Source organism: Charadrius vociferus, unplaced genomic scaffold (genome assembly GCF_000708025.1).
Source record: "Charadrius vociferus isolate BGI_N301 unplaced genomic scaffold, ASM70802v2 scaffold838, whole genome shotgun sequence".
NCBI lineage: Eukaryota > Metazoa > Chordata > Aves > Charadriiformes > Charadriidae > Charadrius > Charadrius vociferus.
In genome coordinates, this window is record NW_009649487.1 from 421,667 (window position 1) to 438,499 (window position 16,833).

Sequence of the window (16,833 nt, forward strand, 5' to 3'; positions counted from 1 at the left end):
TTACTGCTGAGGATGAAGCTTTAACTGATTTGAACTGTGATAAAGTTTGAGTGGTTTTTGCTTGTTTTGCTTCTTAAATTAATGTCATTCTGCTCTTCATCTCTTGTAGTTCAAATGGTGGGAGTAAGACTTCACCGGCACTATGTCAGTGGTCTGAGGTGATGAACCACCCTGGCTTGGTGTGCTGTGTTCAACAAACCACAGGTGTCCCACTGGTGGTGATGGTGAAGCCAGACACCTTTCTCATCCAAGAGATTAAAACCTTGCCAGCCAAAGCAAAGGTTAGTCATAGTTCCCTGTATTTTTTGCCCTTAAAATGGGTTTTCTTGTTGTTCCATCACAAGTTCTATAGTCTTTGCAGCTTTTCTAATGCAGAGAGTTTGTTTCTTCAAGCAGCAGTTGCCAGGTCCTTTCCTTGAGCTGCATTGCTTGCCTTTGCAGATTCAGGACATGGTGGCCATCCGTCACACAGCCTGCAATGAGCAGCAGAGGACCACTATGATCCTCCTGTGCGAAGACGGCAGCCTGAGGATCTACATGGCCAATGTAGAGAATACCTCCTACTGGCTCCAGCCCTCTCTCCAGCCTAGCAGTGTCATCAGCATCATGAAGCCAGTTCGCAAGCGCAAGGCAGCTGCTATTAGTAAGGGACTTCTCATACGTATCTTGTGTAAGGTAGCAGTGGCAAATGTGGATGCAAAGATTGATCAGCACCATATAGATACTTAAGACATTAACTTCTGGCAATTACCGGTTAACCTCAGGGCTAAGTACTGGCTAAGCCTGGGTAAAAATGTTTTCATAGATGTACATAAAAATACATAGCTGTCTGGCTCACATGGGCATTTCCAAAGGAGGCAAGTTCATTCTGCAGCTTTTTGACCTTAGCTTTTCCTGTTTAGATGTATTTTGTCAAAACCATCTCTTCCCTTTTAGCAACTCGCACATCCAGCCAAGTGAACTTCCCTATCGACTTCTTCGAGCACAACCAGCAACTCACAGATGTGGAGTTTGGAGGCAATGACCTGCTGCAGGTTTACAATGCTCAGCAGATAAAGCACCGACTCAATTCCACTGGCATGTATGTGGCCAACACAAAGGTAAATGGGGCAATTTGGGGATTCTGTTTGGCTTCTCTGTGACATTATTGTCCAGATTTGTGGCATGCCTTTTCTTAGAAGTCTGCATTGTTCAAATATACAAAATGACCCTGTACAAATCCTGTGATACTGTTAGATACACAGTGGAGGGACCTGTGTGCAAACATCAGATTCTTAGCTTAGCCGTGAATTTTTGACTTCACCTTTCTGAGCTGTGATTTGTCTCCTTCAGCCTGGGGGTTTCACCATTGAAGTGACGAACAATAACAGCACAATGGTGATGACAGGCATGCGGATCCAGATTGGCACGCAAGCGATAGAGCGAGCGCCCTCGTACTTGGAGATCTTTGGCCGCACCATGCAACTGAACATGACCAGGGCTCGTTGGTTTGACTTCCCTTTCACTCGCGAGGAAGCCTTGCAGGCTGACAAAAAACTAACCATCTTCAGTAGGTCTTTGTTAATTGTTTGCTTTGACTATCTGTTGGTTTTGCTCGGGCAGTTGAAGCTGCTGTGCTGCACCTCATAGTAGGGAGGGTTTCCACAAGCTATTCGTTTGAACTCGCCACAGAAACAATTCGAGGGGCAGATCCTGCACATCTAATAACTTTTTCTTTATGGCCCAGTTTCTTGCTGCAGTGTATGAGTGTGCAGTAGCTCAGCTCAGCTCAAGAATTTTGTATTGAGGCGATAGAGAATTGGCCTTGAAAAGGAGATGAAACTGTCAGTGTGGGTGTATATTAATGACACAGTATAATTGCTATCCTGACCTTACGAGGCTATGCTTGTTTGTATTCAAAAGAAACTGTTTTGTTAGTTTTTAAGAAATTTTTCTCATCACTGCAGTTGGGGCTTCTGTGGATCCTGCTGGAGTCACAATGATGGATTCCATAAAAATTTATGGCAAAACCAAAGAACAGTTTGGATGGCCTGATGAGCCCCCCGAGGATTTCCCCTCTGCTTCAGTGAGCAATGTTTGTCCCCCAAACCTGAATCAAGGGAACGGCACTGGAGACGCGGAGACAGCTACCCCTGCTGCTGCCAGTGGGACTGTCCTGGAGAGGTATCTCTGCAGTCTTTCTTCTATTTCTCCTTTAAAATGGGTAGTTGCTCTAGAGGGGACCTAGGTGCTCTTGTATGCCTTTCTTAACTGGGAGAACTTCATTGAGTTACTGGGTTGTCCTTACTGCCATACAAAACAACAACTGAGAAGTCAGTGGTTGTCTTCTAAGTGGGGCTTTGTGCTCACTCTTGATTTATCTGGTGGAGTAGATGGACAGATAGATCTGTGTGCGTGCTTCATGTTGCTAAGTTCGTTTGTTATAGCAGTCTTGAAGAGCTAAAAGAGATTTCTGCCTTCTTGGTACATTTTTTTTTCATTTCAAGCTGGCCCTTTTTCGTTCTCCAGAGCTCACAAAGGTTAGGCCTCTCTGAAGTTCAGTTCAGTTTTGAGGAGGACTTTGTGCGTGACCGTGCTTTAGGCGAGTGGTTCCCACCAACTTATCTTGTAGCCCGTATGTCTCAGGTTTAACTGCTCTGGTGGAGAAAGTGTTAGGTCTCCCCCTGCATTCGCCTCCCCCCAGTATCACGTCAAACCACAAGGGTGAGCTGGGCATGTATTTAGTAGAAGAAATAGACTTTTTTTTTTTTTTATATCCACCCTGTGTTTTTTCTCTGAGCTCCTGCGGTCTGTGCCATAAGGGTTGTAGAGAGCCTGTCAAGCTAGCAAGGATAGGAGGGAAACAGATCAGAGAGGAACTAGCACTGCTGAAAAATGACTGGTTTGAGGGATACGCTGCTTGACCGTGAGTAAATGGTGGTTAGTTTTGTCTTACAGAAATTCTCAGGTGAAGGTACGAGGCTTGAAGTGGCAGTTATGTCCAACTGAAGGACCTGTTTGGCCATCCTTAATATTTTGTCTAATAGTTCATGGGATTTTTTCCTGTGCTTAATTTCTCTTTTCTTCCCTCCTCTGCTGTGACATCTCCACAAGATGTCCCTCTCCGCACAGACATGCTTTCTGGTTTTCCAAAGCGGTGGGGTTATAGTCTAAAAACTCGGAATCAAAAAAAATTATTTTTATTTTTACGTACGTGTTACAGAATGCAGCGTGGTTACCTTATAAAGGGCCTCTTGAGTAGGAACAACTAATGGCAGGCAAGAGGCAGCTTTGCTGTCGGAAGTTTTGTGTCTGTTCTTCAAATTCAACCTTCAGTGGTGCTTTAAGCAATGTGCTTGGCTTCTCTGTGCTAGGTGGCCTGGATCTCCTTTATTTATTTTGCTATTAGGCAAGTGTCTGCTGCCCAGATAGAAAGAACCGTGCTTAGATTTACTGTATATAGCGCTCTCCCGGCTTCCTGATTTTCCCATTTAATTTGCCTTTTGCTTAGAATGTGTTCTAGGGAGATTTTCTGTGAGCTTTACACATTTTTATTTGTTTTTCCTTTTTCTTTGCTCCCCCAAAGTTCTGAAACTGAGTCCCTAACCACCCTGGACCGGTTAGTATGCCATCCTTTTCTCTGCACGAATGAGTGTGTGTCAGAGAGACAGAACACATGATGTGGCTTTTGTTGACTGTTTTATTTTTTTTTTGTTTTCCAAGTGACATTTGCTTCTTTACATTCTGGTCGTTGCATGGCAGATGGTTTAGCGAAATGTAAAGATGAGGTGGTTTGTAGATTTTTGCTGTATACAGTTATAACTGTTGCTCGTTTGACAGACTCCTCTTTTCGCTTTGTTCCCTCCTTACGTCTTTTTATCCCACTTATATTCCCCTACTAGCTTTATGGAGGGTGGCTACGGGGGTAGGGGAATGTAATGTTATTTATCACTACCAGACCAGACAATTGTTGTTTCTTCTACCTCGTATCCACTCCTACGCTGTTATTTCTCCCCTTAATGCTATCTCTTCCCTCCTTTTTCCTGTATTCTTGCACTGCTCCTTCTGGCGTGTCAGATGGCATTTCAGGTAGTTCTACCGCGAGGCGTGAAGTGGTGCTGCAAGGGAGATTCAGCACTTTGCCACAAGTTGTAAATAAGGTTTTCCCTTGGGGCAAGTATTTTACTAGCCTGCCTTACTGCTGTCAAAAGTTTGGACCTCAGCATCTCTCACTTGGGTCATACCCGGTGCTCCAAGTTAATTTTCCTCCGCAATATTTTGCGTTGAAACTCCAAATTGGAAAGAGCAACCTGTGTGAAAATAGCAAGCGAGTAGAATCTTGCTCCCTTAGAAAAGTCGGTTACGCTTTTTCCCATGTGTCATACCAACCCTTGATCTGCAGTCATATGTACGTCTGTGGGCCATGGTGAATTGGTACTGTCAAGACAATCCAAGTTATCCCTGCTGCAGGCTGCGTAAGGAAATGTTTTATCCTCTTTGGTAGAGAAAAGCCCCTGTCTTTCAGCTGTGGATTATTAAAGCAGTCCTAAGTTTGTCTGTGAGCGTGAGCCAGGTTTAACTCTGGTCTGTAACACAATGAAATGATATGCATGGTGCCTGTGGCAGGTTTTATCATGCTTTGATTTTGTACTTGGCATTCGTTAGCTGTCTCTGAGCTACTCATGACTGTAGCCCGCATAAAGCAAAGTGCTAAGGAGAGAGAAGGGTTGCTGTACTCAAGCCTGCTTTCCTTTCTCCCTTCAGGCTAGTAGTGAGTTCTTTAGAAGCGCTGGAAAGCTGCTTTGCTGTAGGACCAGTCAACGAGAAGGCAAGTAACTTTCTGAATACATTCTTGAGCTTTCGGAGATGGGGGAGGAGGGGCAAGATCAGCAGCACCTCCTGCAGCCCTGGGGGCCTGATAGGAAGAGAGCCGCATCCGTTTTGCTCAGAGCACTGATCTGAAAGTTGACTTAGCGAAAAGCATTTGAAACTAGTTTAGAATGACAATCGGCATTTGCATTTATCGCTGGTGGGATTTTTGTGCCGTAGAGTGACCTCATTTACAAAAACAGCAGGGTAGAAGCCCATAAATCTCAAAAGGACTTTTCTTGTGTAGACATGTGAAATGTTCCTTAAATGTCAAATAATAAATTGAGGAGGCTATCAAAACTGTATTGAAGGAAGGCAGAAACTTGCATGCACAATGCAAAGAGGGGAGGGAGCTGCTGGTACCCTGAGAAATGAGACTTATGCATCACCTTAATGATAAATGTCCTGAAGAATGTTTTTTTTGTCTGTTCTCGGGAGCAGGAGAAGAATAAAGTGGCAGCTCAGGAACTGGCTACTATGCTGCTCTCCATGCCAGCTCCTTCCAGCGTCCAGCAGCAAACCAAGAGCCTCTTGGCTAGCTTGCACACCAGCCGCTCGGCATATCATAACCACAAGGTAACATGGTGCAAGGATTTCAATGTCTCCTGTAACTTGCCAGTTTATGGTTGAGGTGCAACACGCCCCTAGAAAACCCTTCCTCCCTGCAGCCTAAACCTGCCGGCTAATTTTCCTTTAGCTCCTGCTGCCTGCCTTGCTGGCTTTTGTGTTTCACCAGGACTTCACTACTTCAAATGCTTTTTGAACATTTTGATGGGAAATTACGTCAGTTAATCTAGAGAAATCGGGATCTCTAAACACTTGAAGTTTGTTTGCAAACTGCGTAGCTCTGGTTTCCGTTTCCAGAGGCGTCTGGCTTAGGGTAATAGGAAAATACTGGGGTAAGTAGTGGTTAGACTGTGTGCTGACATAATTGCAGTAAATGCACAGATGCCTGCAGATAGTGCTAACCACTTGAATGGTCATGTTTATACACTGGTCTTTCCATCCACATTTAAGCCTGAGGGGAAGAAAATGTGAAAATCCATTCTCAAGCCAGATTTGTCTGTTACAGGGTCACTTTTTAATATTAGTTTTCCTTCTTAGATGGTATTGACCAAGAATTAAAGCGGCAAGTGCCAGATTTCCCCAGAATCTGTCCTGCAGTTGTATTTCAGGTGCCTTGTTGTGCTGCTGTCTGTTGGGGTTTTTTGCCTATGTTATCTTTCACTTCACAGGATCAAGCATTGTTAAGTAAAGCCATTCAGTATTTGAGTTCCTCAACCAAAGAAGGAAAGGACCTTGATCCTGAAGTGTTTCAGAGGCTGGTCATCACTGCTCGATCCATTGCTATTATGAGACCCAACAATCTGGTCCATTATACGGAATCAAAGCTGCCACAGTTGGAAACAGGTAGAGAAGTCTGGATTTTTCTTCAACTTTTTCTTGTGATAACTGAACGTGTCTCGAGATACCTTGTTCTGTATGACAGGGACTGTATTCGACACATTTGTTAGGCATGAGATAGTCCTTGTAATGAGGACGTCAGAGCCTCTAGCAAAAGCCATTTCAAGTAAACTTGGGGTTACCCTGCTTGATAATGTTTTCCCCTGCACGTATCTGACAACTGTTTTTTAATCTGTGCAGAGAGTGAAGAAGGGCAAGAGGCGCAGAAACATGCTGAAGGAGAAGGCTGCACTTTTATTACGCAGCTGGTCAACCACTTCTGGAAGCTGCATGCATCAAAACCCAAAAACGCCTTCCTTGCCCCTGCCTGCTTGCCAGGTGTGCTAGCTCTTCTTTTGCTCTTGTAAAGCTTGTGTACTTTGAAAGAGCCTATTTTAAGCTTGTAAACAGAGAAAATTACTTGTTCCAATTAATGATGCAATGAATGCTTTCTAAGATATATCTGCTCTAATGCTTTTGTTCAAAAGTATGTGTATTGTGCTCGTAAAAAGGGACTGATGATTGATTTATTTGCATTTGACTTGATGGATGGTGTGAGAGGATATTCAGTGGTGCTGGCATATGGTGCGCGCAGTATTCCATTACGCAGACAGGACTGGTGCGCAAGCTCATTTTGGATTGAAACTTCAATATGTTTGTGGTACTAACGTTGTTCCTTGAAGTCTACAAACAAAAGATGCTTCCTGCAGTTTCTTATTCTATGTGCTGAAATGGAGAGAGAGTTGATTACAGTCCTACTTTTATTTCTCCTTAGGTCTCACTCATGTTGAAGCCACAGTCAATGCTTTAGTGGATATTATCCATGGATACTGCACATGTGAACTGGATTGCATCCATACAGCATCCAAGATCTACATGCAGATGTTACTTTGCCCGGTATGTAGTCTTGCTCTGCTCTGCATCAGCCTATAACACTGGTAATAGGAATAGAATTGAATAGAGGTAGAATGATGGTACATAGTATGGATACAAAATAGAGGCATGCAGTCAAAACATAGAGCCAGAAGTGAATGAAAGAGAAATTTCTGTCCTTGTGTTTTAGTAATGTTTGTGATGAGCTGCGTGTAGGATGATAAGTATGGCTTTATTGCTGGGGGAAACAGAGTGTTTAGAAGTTGGGTAGTGACATACATTTTACGTGAATCATGACCAACAGAGTCAGAAATATATTTTTAGCTATCTTTCCAAATACTGTGAGTAAGCACTTAAAGCTTAAGTAGTTTAATGATTAACTATTAACCCTCTAGGATCCTGCAGTGAGCTTTTCTTGCAAACAAGCTTTGATCAGAGTGCTGAGACCAAGGAACAAGCGGAGACACGTCACCTTGCCATCCTCCCCTCGGAGCAATACTCCTATGGGTATGCAGGATCCATTCATCTTTGCCTTTAGATAAACATGACCTACTTTATTTGTCAGAAAAGACAAGAAAATAAAGTAGTCTTTTAAATGGGGCAAAACACAGTCTTTCCTTTCTTTTCTCTCTCTAGCCCCCTAAGACTACCCCCCCCCCCCCCTTTTTTTTTTTTACAAACATTCACCTCTTCTTTGATGTTCTTGGATTCAAAGGGGAGATCTCTCTGAGATATTCCCCTTAGAGTGTTAGGGAAATCTGACTTTTATCTAAGGGGTAGTAATGCAGACTGTCCTAGTATTTCTGTGCATATTTTCAAGCCCTTATAAATCAGTCATAAAGATTTGTGGACACCAAAATTAGGGTATTGGATCTCCATCCAGGAGATGCTTTTTTTAGCATTGACATGAATTGTAGCTGTCATGGAATGTATTAGTGACTGGGGGTAAACTTAGGACAGCTTGGTTTTTTCTCCAACATTAATTACCTTGTTGACGATGATGTGAGGAAAGAGCGCATTTGTGAATTAATCCTTTATAACTCAGGAGATAAGGATGATGATGACGATGACGACGCAGAAGACAAGCTGCAGAGTTCTGGGATAGCAAATGGCGAGCATATCCGACAAGAAAGCCAGGAGCAAAGTGAAGTTGATCACGGGGACTTTGAGATGGTGGTAAGTCCAGAGTGCTTCTCTTTGGAGCCTTTTAAGTATGTTAGGTACTTGAGTTTAATTTATTTATGATGAACCAGTTTGTAGGGTTCCATTAGGTGGTGGTGGTGGTTTGGTAAAAACTCTCACTGTGTTTCCCCTCCATAGTCTGAATCTATGGTTCTGGAGACTTCTGAAAACGTGAATAACGGGAACCCTTCTCCCCTGGAGGCTCTTCTGGCTGGAGCAGAGGGATTCCCTCCTATGCTGGATATTCCTCCAGATGCAGATGATGAAACAATGGTGGAATTGGCTATTGCCCTGAGCCTGCAACAAGATCAGCAAGGTGAGATGTAGGCATTATGGGCAGTCAAAAAGGTAAATAGAGTATGGGGAAACTGGGAAAGAAACAAAGCAGAAGCTGTTGATGTCACCACCAACAAAGCAAAGATAATAGAACTATGAAATGTACAGAGAAGGCCAGAGTTAACATAATTCTCTCATAGAAAGATACTCATAATTTGTTTTCTTCTTGCAGGGAGCAGCAGTAGTGCACTTGGACTTCAGAGCTTAGGACTGTCTGGCCAAGCACCCAGCTCTTCTTCTCTTGATGCTGGAACGCTATCAGATACAACAGCATCAGGTAACTGTTCACTGCGAGGAATCAAGCTTTTTTGATTTTGACCTAAATAATGACTTAAGAATTGTTTGTAATTACGTTTGAAGACCAATTATTGCTATTAGCTTCATGTATTTTTGATAGCATGTTTATGGCCTTTTCCTGCCTTTTGAGGAAGTTATTTCCTCTCCTTAAAATAAAGCAGACAAAAATAAGCCATATACTGTATTTCCTTTGCATTTATAAACAACCAGACGTTGTTCTTCAAGTCACTTGCATGATTGTCTATTTGATGAGAAGGTTTCCTTCTCAGGGTATCTCCCCTCCGCTGCTTTTAGCAGGCTTAAATGTACCAACGGACACATCTAAGTTCCCTTTTGATTTATAGTTGAAAATTGACATAAAAAACAAAGACAAATATTTGTGGCTTTTCTTTCATAGCATGTGTGTCTTTTGAAGTTATATCAAGGCAGTGTTTTTACTTGTAACAGCTCTCTTTATTCTCTTAGCTCCAGCGTCTGATGATGAGGGCAGCACAGCTGCAACAGATGGCTCAACTCTTCGGACTTCGCCTGCAGACCATGGTGGAAGCGTGGGCTCCGAGAGCGGTGGCAGCGCAGTTGACTCTGTAGCTGGTGAGCATAGTGGTGAGTATCTCCTGCTGCGCCAGTGTCTGTCCATCTGTTTTCTACTGTAATAGGACTTTACCAGAGTGAGAGGGGGTTCCAAACTGATGATGCCATGCATCACTTTTTGGTTACTGCCAAAGTGCCATACAGACTGAATATTTGCTCATTTTTTGTAGTTTTCTAGGAGTGTGAAATTTGCAGTTGTTTTTACTGGCCTGTAATAACAGAATTCCGTAGCCGAGAGCAGACTGAAGGAATTCACTGTGTTGCTAGATAAGTTTGGATGAGATAGAATTAATTTCTCTCTTTTTTGCTTGGGACTGACACCCAGGTAAAACTAAGCACAGACTTTTTATAAAAAAAACCATTATGTCCATGCTGCCGATCCTGTATATATACCATGCGTCTTCTGACTCTGTTAAAATTAATATTGTGGAACCAATTCAATTTTAACCGCAAAGGTGAGGCTGGCAAACAAAATAGTGCTGGGTTGGTCAAGTAGCATCTGTAGAAATGACTCTCTTCTACCTTTATGAAGGTAACCAAAAGCAGGTACTCCTTAGAACCATAGTTCCAAAGGATAGTTCAGCTGCGTCAGGTGCTATGAAGCAGACAAGAGGCGTATTCATTTGTGCTGACATTGTCTTTCCCTTTTTTCTTTTTCTTTTCCAGTGTCTGGCCGTAGTAGTGCTTATGGGGACACGACAGCTGAGGGTCACCCTGCTGGACCAGGCAGCGTCAGCTCAAGCACAGGCGCTATCAGCACTACCACAGGCCAGCAAGAGGGAGATGGTTCAGAAGGGGAAGGGGAGGCAGAGGGAGACGTCCACACCAGCAACAGGCAAGGGGCTTTGTTTTCCTCTTCAAGAATAGCACATCTGGTCTGCAGTGTCGTTGTTTATAGAGGAGTGGACTATAGGTGCTGAAATCCGTGGAGTATGATTTATGACTCTGCTGGATAGTGAAAACCAAAAGTCAGAGACATAGAATAGAGCAAACTACGGCACTGGAAAATGCCTCCCACTGTGCATTCACCGTGTGGCATGTTATACATACCTGATTTGTGCCCCACAAAACTGCTGCCTGTACAAAGTGATGAAAAAAATCCTGCATGAGTCTATTAAACAGAGGAATCACTAAAATGTACAGCTTGGGAACTTGTGAAATTCAGTGTTAGGAAAAAAGTATGTGCAGAAGTGCTAAGCACTCTGCACTTTTTCATTCTGTGGGAACAGATGCTCAGTCATTTTTACAGTGCAGTTTGGAAGTGATTTGTGGTATCTGTTTCTAGACAGTTGAATCCTGCAAGTAGTTGTGGTAGGCAGTGTAGTTCTGAAGTGAAGAACTACGTCCGCTGTCAGAGTTGCTCTGCGTCTTTGGTATTGCTTGACTGTAAAGTCTGAGGGAGTCCACTCCTGTCTGTGCTGCTTTGATGACCTTAGGATTTCTCCATGCTCTGCATTTATGCGGTAAATTGCAGTGCTCTGTTGATAATCCTGCTGGGTCTAATGTTTCTTGTGGTGTACTTGAAGTCGTTTCTGATTCCTGGCTTCTGACTTCCCAGGCTGCACATGGTCCGCCTGATGTTGCTGGAGAGGCTGCTGCAAAACTTACCTCAGCTGAGAAATGTTGGAGGAGTCCGGGCCATTCCGTATATGCAGGTAACTGAGGAGGGCGCAAGAGTTGAGCCTTAACAAAACAGTTAGTTAATCTCTACTACTACTGCCTGGTTTCTGTTTGCACATGCTTTTCCCTTTCACTTTCCTGCCCAGTCACAGTGCGAGTCCAGCTCTAAAGCGTTTGATCGGTTGCACAGCCTTCCTTACCCATAGGTTTTGTAGATGTGTACCCTTTCTCAGTGTGGCATTAGTTTGCTGATGAGCTTAAGGGCTAAAATCCTTGTATCTGGGAGGGTCTTCTGGGTTTATACTGAATGATCCTATCAAGGTGTTATGGTGCAAGCAGAATTTGGGAAAGAACATGTATTAATCAAGGTAAAATCTGCAGGGGTTTTGTGAAAGATAATCTGTATTTATGTTAAAAGCATGGAACCTGCCTTCTTTTAATTCTCTGGCTTCTATTCGCAGGTTATTCTGATGCTCACAACAGACCTAGATGGAGATGATGAGAAAGACAAGGGAGCTTTAGATAACCTTCTGTCCCAGCTGATTGCAGAACTGTGCATGGACAAAAAGGTAAGCTGTGGTATGAACACACACTCTTCCATTTGCTCCTTCTAGACAGGGCTTCTTCCCATGGAGGAATTAAATGCATAGGAGTCATAGAAACACATTGCTGCTGTACGGATGTGTTCAAGCAGTTTATCTCTCTTGGCTTACTTCACAGAAGGTAGAAAATGGCATGAGTGTAACTCTCACTGTTTCCTGGTTCCAGCATCCACAAGTGAGCATGAAAATTGGTTTTGCTTGAATTAAACTTTTAAAACAGGCACGATCAGTGGTGCATAATTGACATATATACCTTCTCATTTGTGTAATACTGTTGTCTGGCATCCAGGCCACTGTCGATCCTTATATTGAGGAATTTGTGCTGCTTTTTTAGTATTATTGCTTGAGCTTAAATTAGAAATGCTTCCTGAGGATCAGAGCACTGAAATTTAGATGCTTAGGACAATGCGCTCAGCTCTGTAAGTAACCAAGCAAGCTGTCTCCTTGCAGGATGTGTCTAAGAAAAATGAACGCTCTCCTGTGAACGAAGTGCACTTGGTGGTGATGAGGCTGCTTAGTGTGTTCATGTCCAGAACTAAGTCAGGATCCAAGTCTTCCATTTGTGAGGTACATTCTTCAAATTGCTTTGTCAGGGGGATGGCGTGACTGGGGGGCTTTTGTTCATCAAAGGTGGTCTGAAAGCTGCTAACTGAAATAGCTGGACAAAAACTGAAAAACAGTTAAAAGTGCCTTAGAAAAAATGGTGAGGAATCTGGAATGTTACTTGACTCTTGTGGAAAAAGATCTTTGCTGAAACTCAGAATGGAGGAAACGGACATGTAAAGACAACTGGATTCACTTGTTTTGTGTGTGGTTTCTGACTGAGCTAAGCACAGCACATTAATGAGGTTATTTAAAACGGTCTAGCAGATTTTTTTTCCTTACATCTTACTGGTGCTGAAGGGGTTAAAGAGGATTTGTAATGTGATTATTGGAAAGCAATATGCTGCTGTGTCAACGTAAAAGTCGCTAAGAGGATTCCTTAGATATTTGTTGCTAAAAGGTACAGTAATAAGGCATAAAAAGCAGTATGTGTGGTGGGAAGGAGATTAATAAAAAAGCATAGAGGTTAAAAAATTTAGTCTGAACTGCATCAAATTTTAATGAGCTTATGAGCTGTGGGGTTTGTTTGGATTTACAGGGCTGCTTTAATAGTTTTATTTACAGTAGCTTTTTCTCCAGCCTTTGTTATTCACTTGAGCTTCCCACAGAAATCAAAGCTCATCGTCTTGCAGAATGCAGGTGGACCAATACCTGGGCGGAGCAGAGCCTCTGAGCGGCATCTGCAACAGGGACTCTTTCTCTACCAGAACTCACCCCCAGCTGGCCAAATCCCAGATAAACAAATAGAAATCCCAACTTTAAAAAAAACCCAAACAACCCAAAACAGAGGTGGGGGGGAAGAAGAGAAAAAAGCCCTAGTCGTCTAATCCATAGCAGAGTGGCCTCTGGCACATGTGTCGAGGGGAGATTAGACTTAAGAGGAGATTTTATTTGTTTTCCTTTACTAAGCGCTTGTTCAAAAGAGTCTCTGTAAATATTTGAGTTGCTTTTCATAAACACAAAAAACCCAAACCCCCAACCTCAGACAAACTCCAAACTTAAAAGCTGCCTGTAAAGTTTCATAAAAACCTGCTCTCTTGTCCATACTGTCAGCAACTGCTGTGATTCTCACAGCTTCCCCTGCTCTTCCGCCACGGTGATTCTCAGGTGCTCTAGTAATCCATCTCCTCTTCGTTTCAGTCTTCCTCCCTCATCTCTAGTGCCACCGCTGCTGCGTTGTTGAGCTCTGGTGCTGTTGACTACTGTTTGCATGTGCTGAAGTCTTTGCTGGAGTACTGGAAGAGCCAGCAGAATGATGAGGAGCCTGTAGCCACCAGCCAGCTCCTGAAACCTCACACTACTTCTTCTCCACCTGACATGAGTCCTTTTTTCCTCCGACAGTATGTGAAGGTGAGTCCTACCCTATGCTGTTAGCATTATACGACCTGCATTAAAAGGCTGCTGCACGGAAGCAAGTACAAGCGTCTTTGCAGAACTGGTTTTCCCTTACTAGTGCAATTAAAATCCATTCCCTTAGCGTGTAGTTACAACTAGAATTGCTCTGAGTTCTCTGACAGAGCAACCAGCTTGCTGTATCCATTGATGCACTCCTAAACCAAGCAGGACGTGGGGCTGCTGTCACTGTTTCTGGTTGAAGTGTTAATCTTCCTGAAGGGAAGCTACTCCATCGCGTGACTCCTTTTGCTTGGCAGGCAGAATTTCTGAACCATCGCTGCTTATTGGAGCAAGGAAGCCTAGCAGGTGATGGGGATTTCCACACTAAATCCTAGACTTGTTCAACCACCATGGTGTTTCCAGCTTCTGCTGGAGTCAGGGGGGCTTTGATAAGTGTACAGGTGCAGTGAAAAAAGCCTGGTTATATGTAAGAATGTCTTCTAAGTTGAAAGCTCATCTATTAAAATGCCTTATTACTGCAGACTAGCTTACTGCATCCTAGTAGTTGCCATGTAGTTAAAGTTCCCATGCAGGTTTGTTGGCTTGTTTTTATTTATCAACCAGGAGCGTTTCTGCTGGCTGCAATGGTGCAGAAAAACTTTGGTTTTAGAAAATCAATAAATGCATCCCGTAGCTTGTCATGACATCACACCGGGAGTGTTCAGTGCCAGAGCCTGACCGATCGCTTTTGCTTTCAGGGTCATGCTGCAGATGTTTTTGAGGCCTACACTCAGCTCCTGACAGAGATGGTGCTGCGGCTGCCCTATCAGATCAAGAAGATTGCAGACACAAACTCCCGCATCCCACCTCCCATCTTTGATCACTCCTGGTTCTACTTTTTGTCTGAGGTAAGTAACAACATGATGCACCTACGGATTTTAACAAAAGAAATTCCAGTAATGTTAGTGTTCATGGGGGAGATGAGCTTTTGCAGAACTGATCTCAGATCCACCTCTGATTTTTAATCTCCCTTGAAAGAAGGTGAACTGTTTGCTTCGTTTTGTTCCTGTGGAACAGGAATCTACAGGAAAGCATACATGAAAAATAAGATTGCTGTTATTTCCTGTAACTCAGTGTTGGCTGCCAGAAAACTTGAATATAAAACCATCTCTGAGATGGTACAATGTAACATTGTGCTCGGCTGTTAAGGACGTAACTCAGTCCTTAAAAAAGAAATCAGTAAGATATTTGGAGTGGGGTATGATTTCTTAATTAGGCTTGACGGGCTTTTTATTTGAGGTTATAGATGACAGAGAATGGTTTTCAGAAGCTCTTTCACAATCGCACAGCTCGGCATGCTGCAGTGTTGCTGTGCAGTGTTTCTTCTGCCTGTGACTTACTTTACTGGTGACTTTACAGTACCTTATATCTGACAGATTCATGAATGCATCTCCCATATCTTTTCTGTTTGTAAGAAAACACATCATATTTTTGTTGGCGCAGGTTGCCTACTGGTGAGTTCACAGTGCTGATGTTGTAGGCTTTTCTTTGTCTAGTACCTGATGATCCAGCAGACTCCATTCGTTCGCCGCCAAGTCCGCAAGCTTTTGCTCTTTATCTGTGGATCAAAGGATAAATACCGCCAGCTCAGAGACCTTCACACCTTGGACTCTCATGTTCGTGGAATCAAAAAGCTGCTAGAAGAGCAAGGCATTTTCCTTCGTGCCAGTGTGGTCACAGCAAGTTCAGGCTCTGCCCTGCAGTACGATACATTGATCAGCTTGGTAAGGAAAAATGCGCCACTGTACGAGGGAAAAAGTGTAATGTTGTGTTTATGTAAGATATCAGGAATAGAGATCCTGCCATGGTGTTTAATCCTGTCCCGTTATGTCTTTCAGATGGAACATTTAAAGGCTTGTGCAGAGATAGCCACACAGCGAACAGTAAACTGGCAGAAATTCTGCATTAAAGACGACTGTGAGTTCTTTCTCTGAGAGTATTTGAGGGAGCAGAGGGGATGCGTTACGTGTCGTGGTTTGAATCAAGACTTCTCAGATAGGGAAGCTCAGCAAAGAAGGGGGGCACAGCTGAGAGTTCTGAGTAGGACTGAACTGCTTCCAGTACTAATTATCATACTGCTCTAATTGCATCTGTTCCTTATGCAATATGGTGTAATGGATAACTTACAAGAACAGGAATAGGAAATCTGTGTTCTCTTGCTTGCACTGCCATTGTTCCAGTGTGTAATTTGGGATGAAACACTTTACCTTGGTGTACCCAGATGTTATGCTTCTGTAGTATAGGGACAGGAAGGTTCTGCAAGTTTGTGGGATGGTCCTTGTCGTGTTCAAAGGGTTTTTTGTTTTGAGCTGGGTTTTTTTTGCTTGCCCTTTTTTTTTTTTAATTCAGACTTCAAAGATTTTCTTCTTCTCTCTGCAGCAGTTCTCTATTTCCTCCTTCAAGTCAGCTTCCTGGTAGATGAAGGAGTGTCGCCAGTTCTCCTGCAGCTGCTCTCTTGTGCTCTGTGTGGCAGTAAAGTGCTGTCTGTGGCTTCCTCCTCTGGATCATCAAGCACTTCTTCCACCTCTGCTCCTGCAGCTTCAGGCTCTGGGCAGCCAGCAACACAGAGCAAATCCTCCACTAAAAAGAGCAAGAAAGAAGAAAAGGAAAAGGAAAGAGAGGGTGAGCTGCAGCTGTGACCTGTTGTGTGGCGTTTTTTGGGATGGGCTGCTCCTCTCAGCCTTTCTTATTTCTATTTAGAGAGAACTGCTTGCTTCTCGTTGTGGTAAATACCACTGTTGTGAAAGAGCCACGGATCATGGCAAGGGCACTTGCAGACTACAGCAATAATTAGGAGAGAAGAGTAGTTTTACCATATGTAGATTGGAGAGGGGCAAAGATGAAGCTGTGTGCCCCAGGAGTTGGGGCTGAAATTAAGTCCTGAGTGTATCCCAGACACGTTTTGAGTATTTAGGGGGTTGGACTAGGTGATCTCCAAAGGTCCCTCCCAACCCTGACCATCCTGTGACTCTGTGATTTATTAGTTTGAGTGGGCTTTAAGTTACCTCATGTAAGTTGTCTGTTCCAGTGGCCAAGTAGCTTC

General features: G+C 43.4%; 1 protein-coding gene across 1 annotated transcript in view; it reads left to right on the plus strand.

The window, feature by feature from the left end:
- The window catches only part of UBR4 (ubiquitin protein ligase E3 component n-recognin 4), a 79,636-nt gene that overhangs the window by 31,207 nt on the left and 31,596 nt on the right, over window positions 1-16,833 (plus strand). The window contains 24 exon segments of the mRNA XM_009889995.1: window positions 110-281; window positions 442-643; window positions 937-1,100; window positions 1,333-1,549; window positions 1,947-2,163; window positions 4,744-4,807; window positions 5,290-5,424; window positions 6,084-6,258; window positions 6,493-6,630; window positions 7,067-7,188; window positions 7,560-7,671; window positions 8,210-8,340; window positions 8,485-8,662; window positions 8,855-8,959; window positions 9,445-9,582; window positions 10,237-10,405; window positions 11,129-11,225; window positions 11,652-11,759; window positions 12,243-12,359; window positions 13,536-13,745; window positions 14,489-14,638; window positions 15,287-15,514; window positions 15,629-15,707; window positions 16,170-16,412. Of these exon segments, the coding sequence (XP_009888297.1) occupies window positions 110-281; window positions 442-643; window positions 937-1,100; window positions 1,333-1,549; window positions 1,947-2,163; window positions 4,744-4,807; window positions 5,290-5,424; window positions 6,084-6,258; window positions 6,493-6,630; window positions 7,067-7,188; window positions 7,560-7,671; window positions 8,210-8,340; window positions 8,485-8,662; window positions 8,855-8,959; window positions 9,445-9,582; window positions 10,237-10,405; window positions 11,129-11,225; window positions 11,652-11,759; window positions 12,243-12,359; window positions 13,536-13,745; window positions 14,489-14,638; window positions 15,287-15,514; window positions 15,629-15,707; window positions 16,170-16,412 (3,671 nt within the window).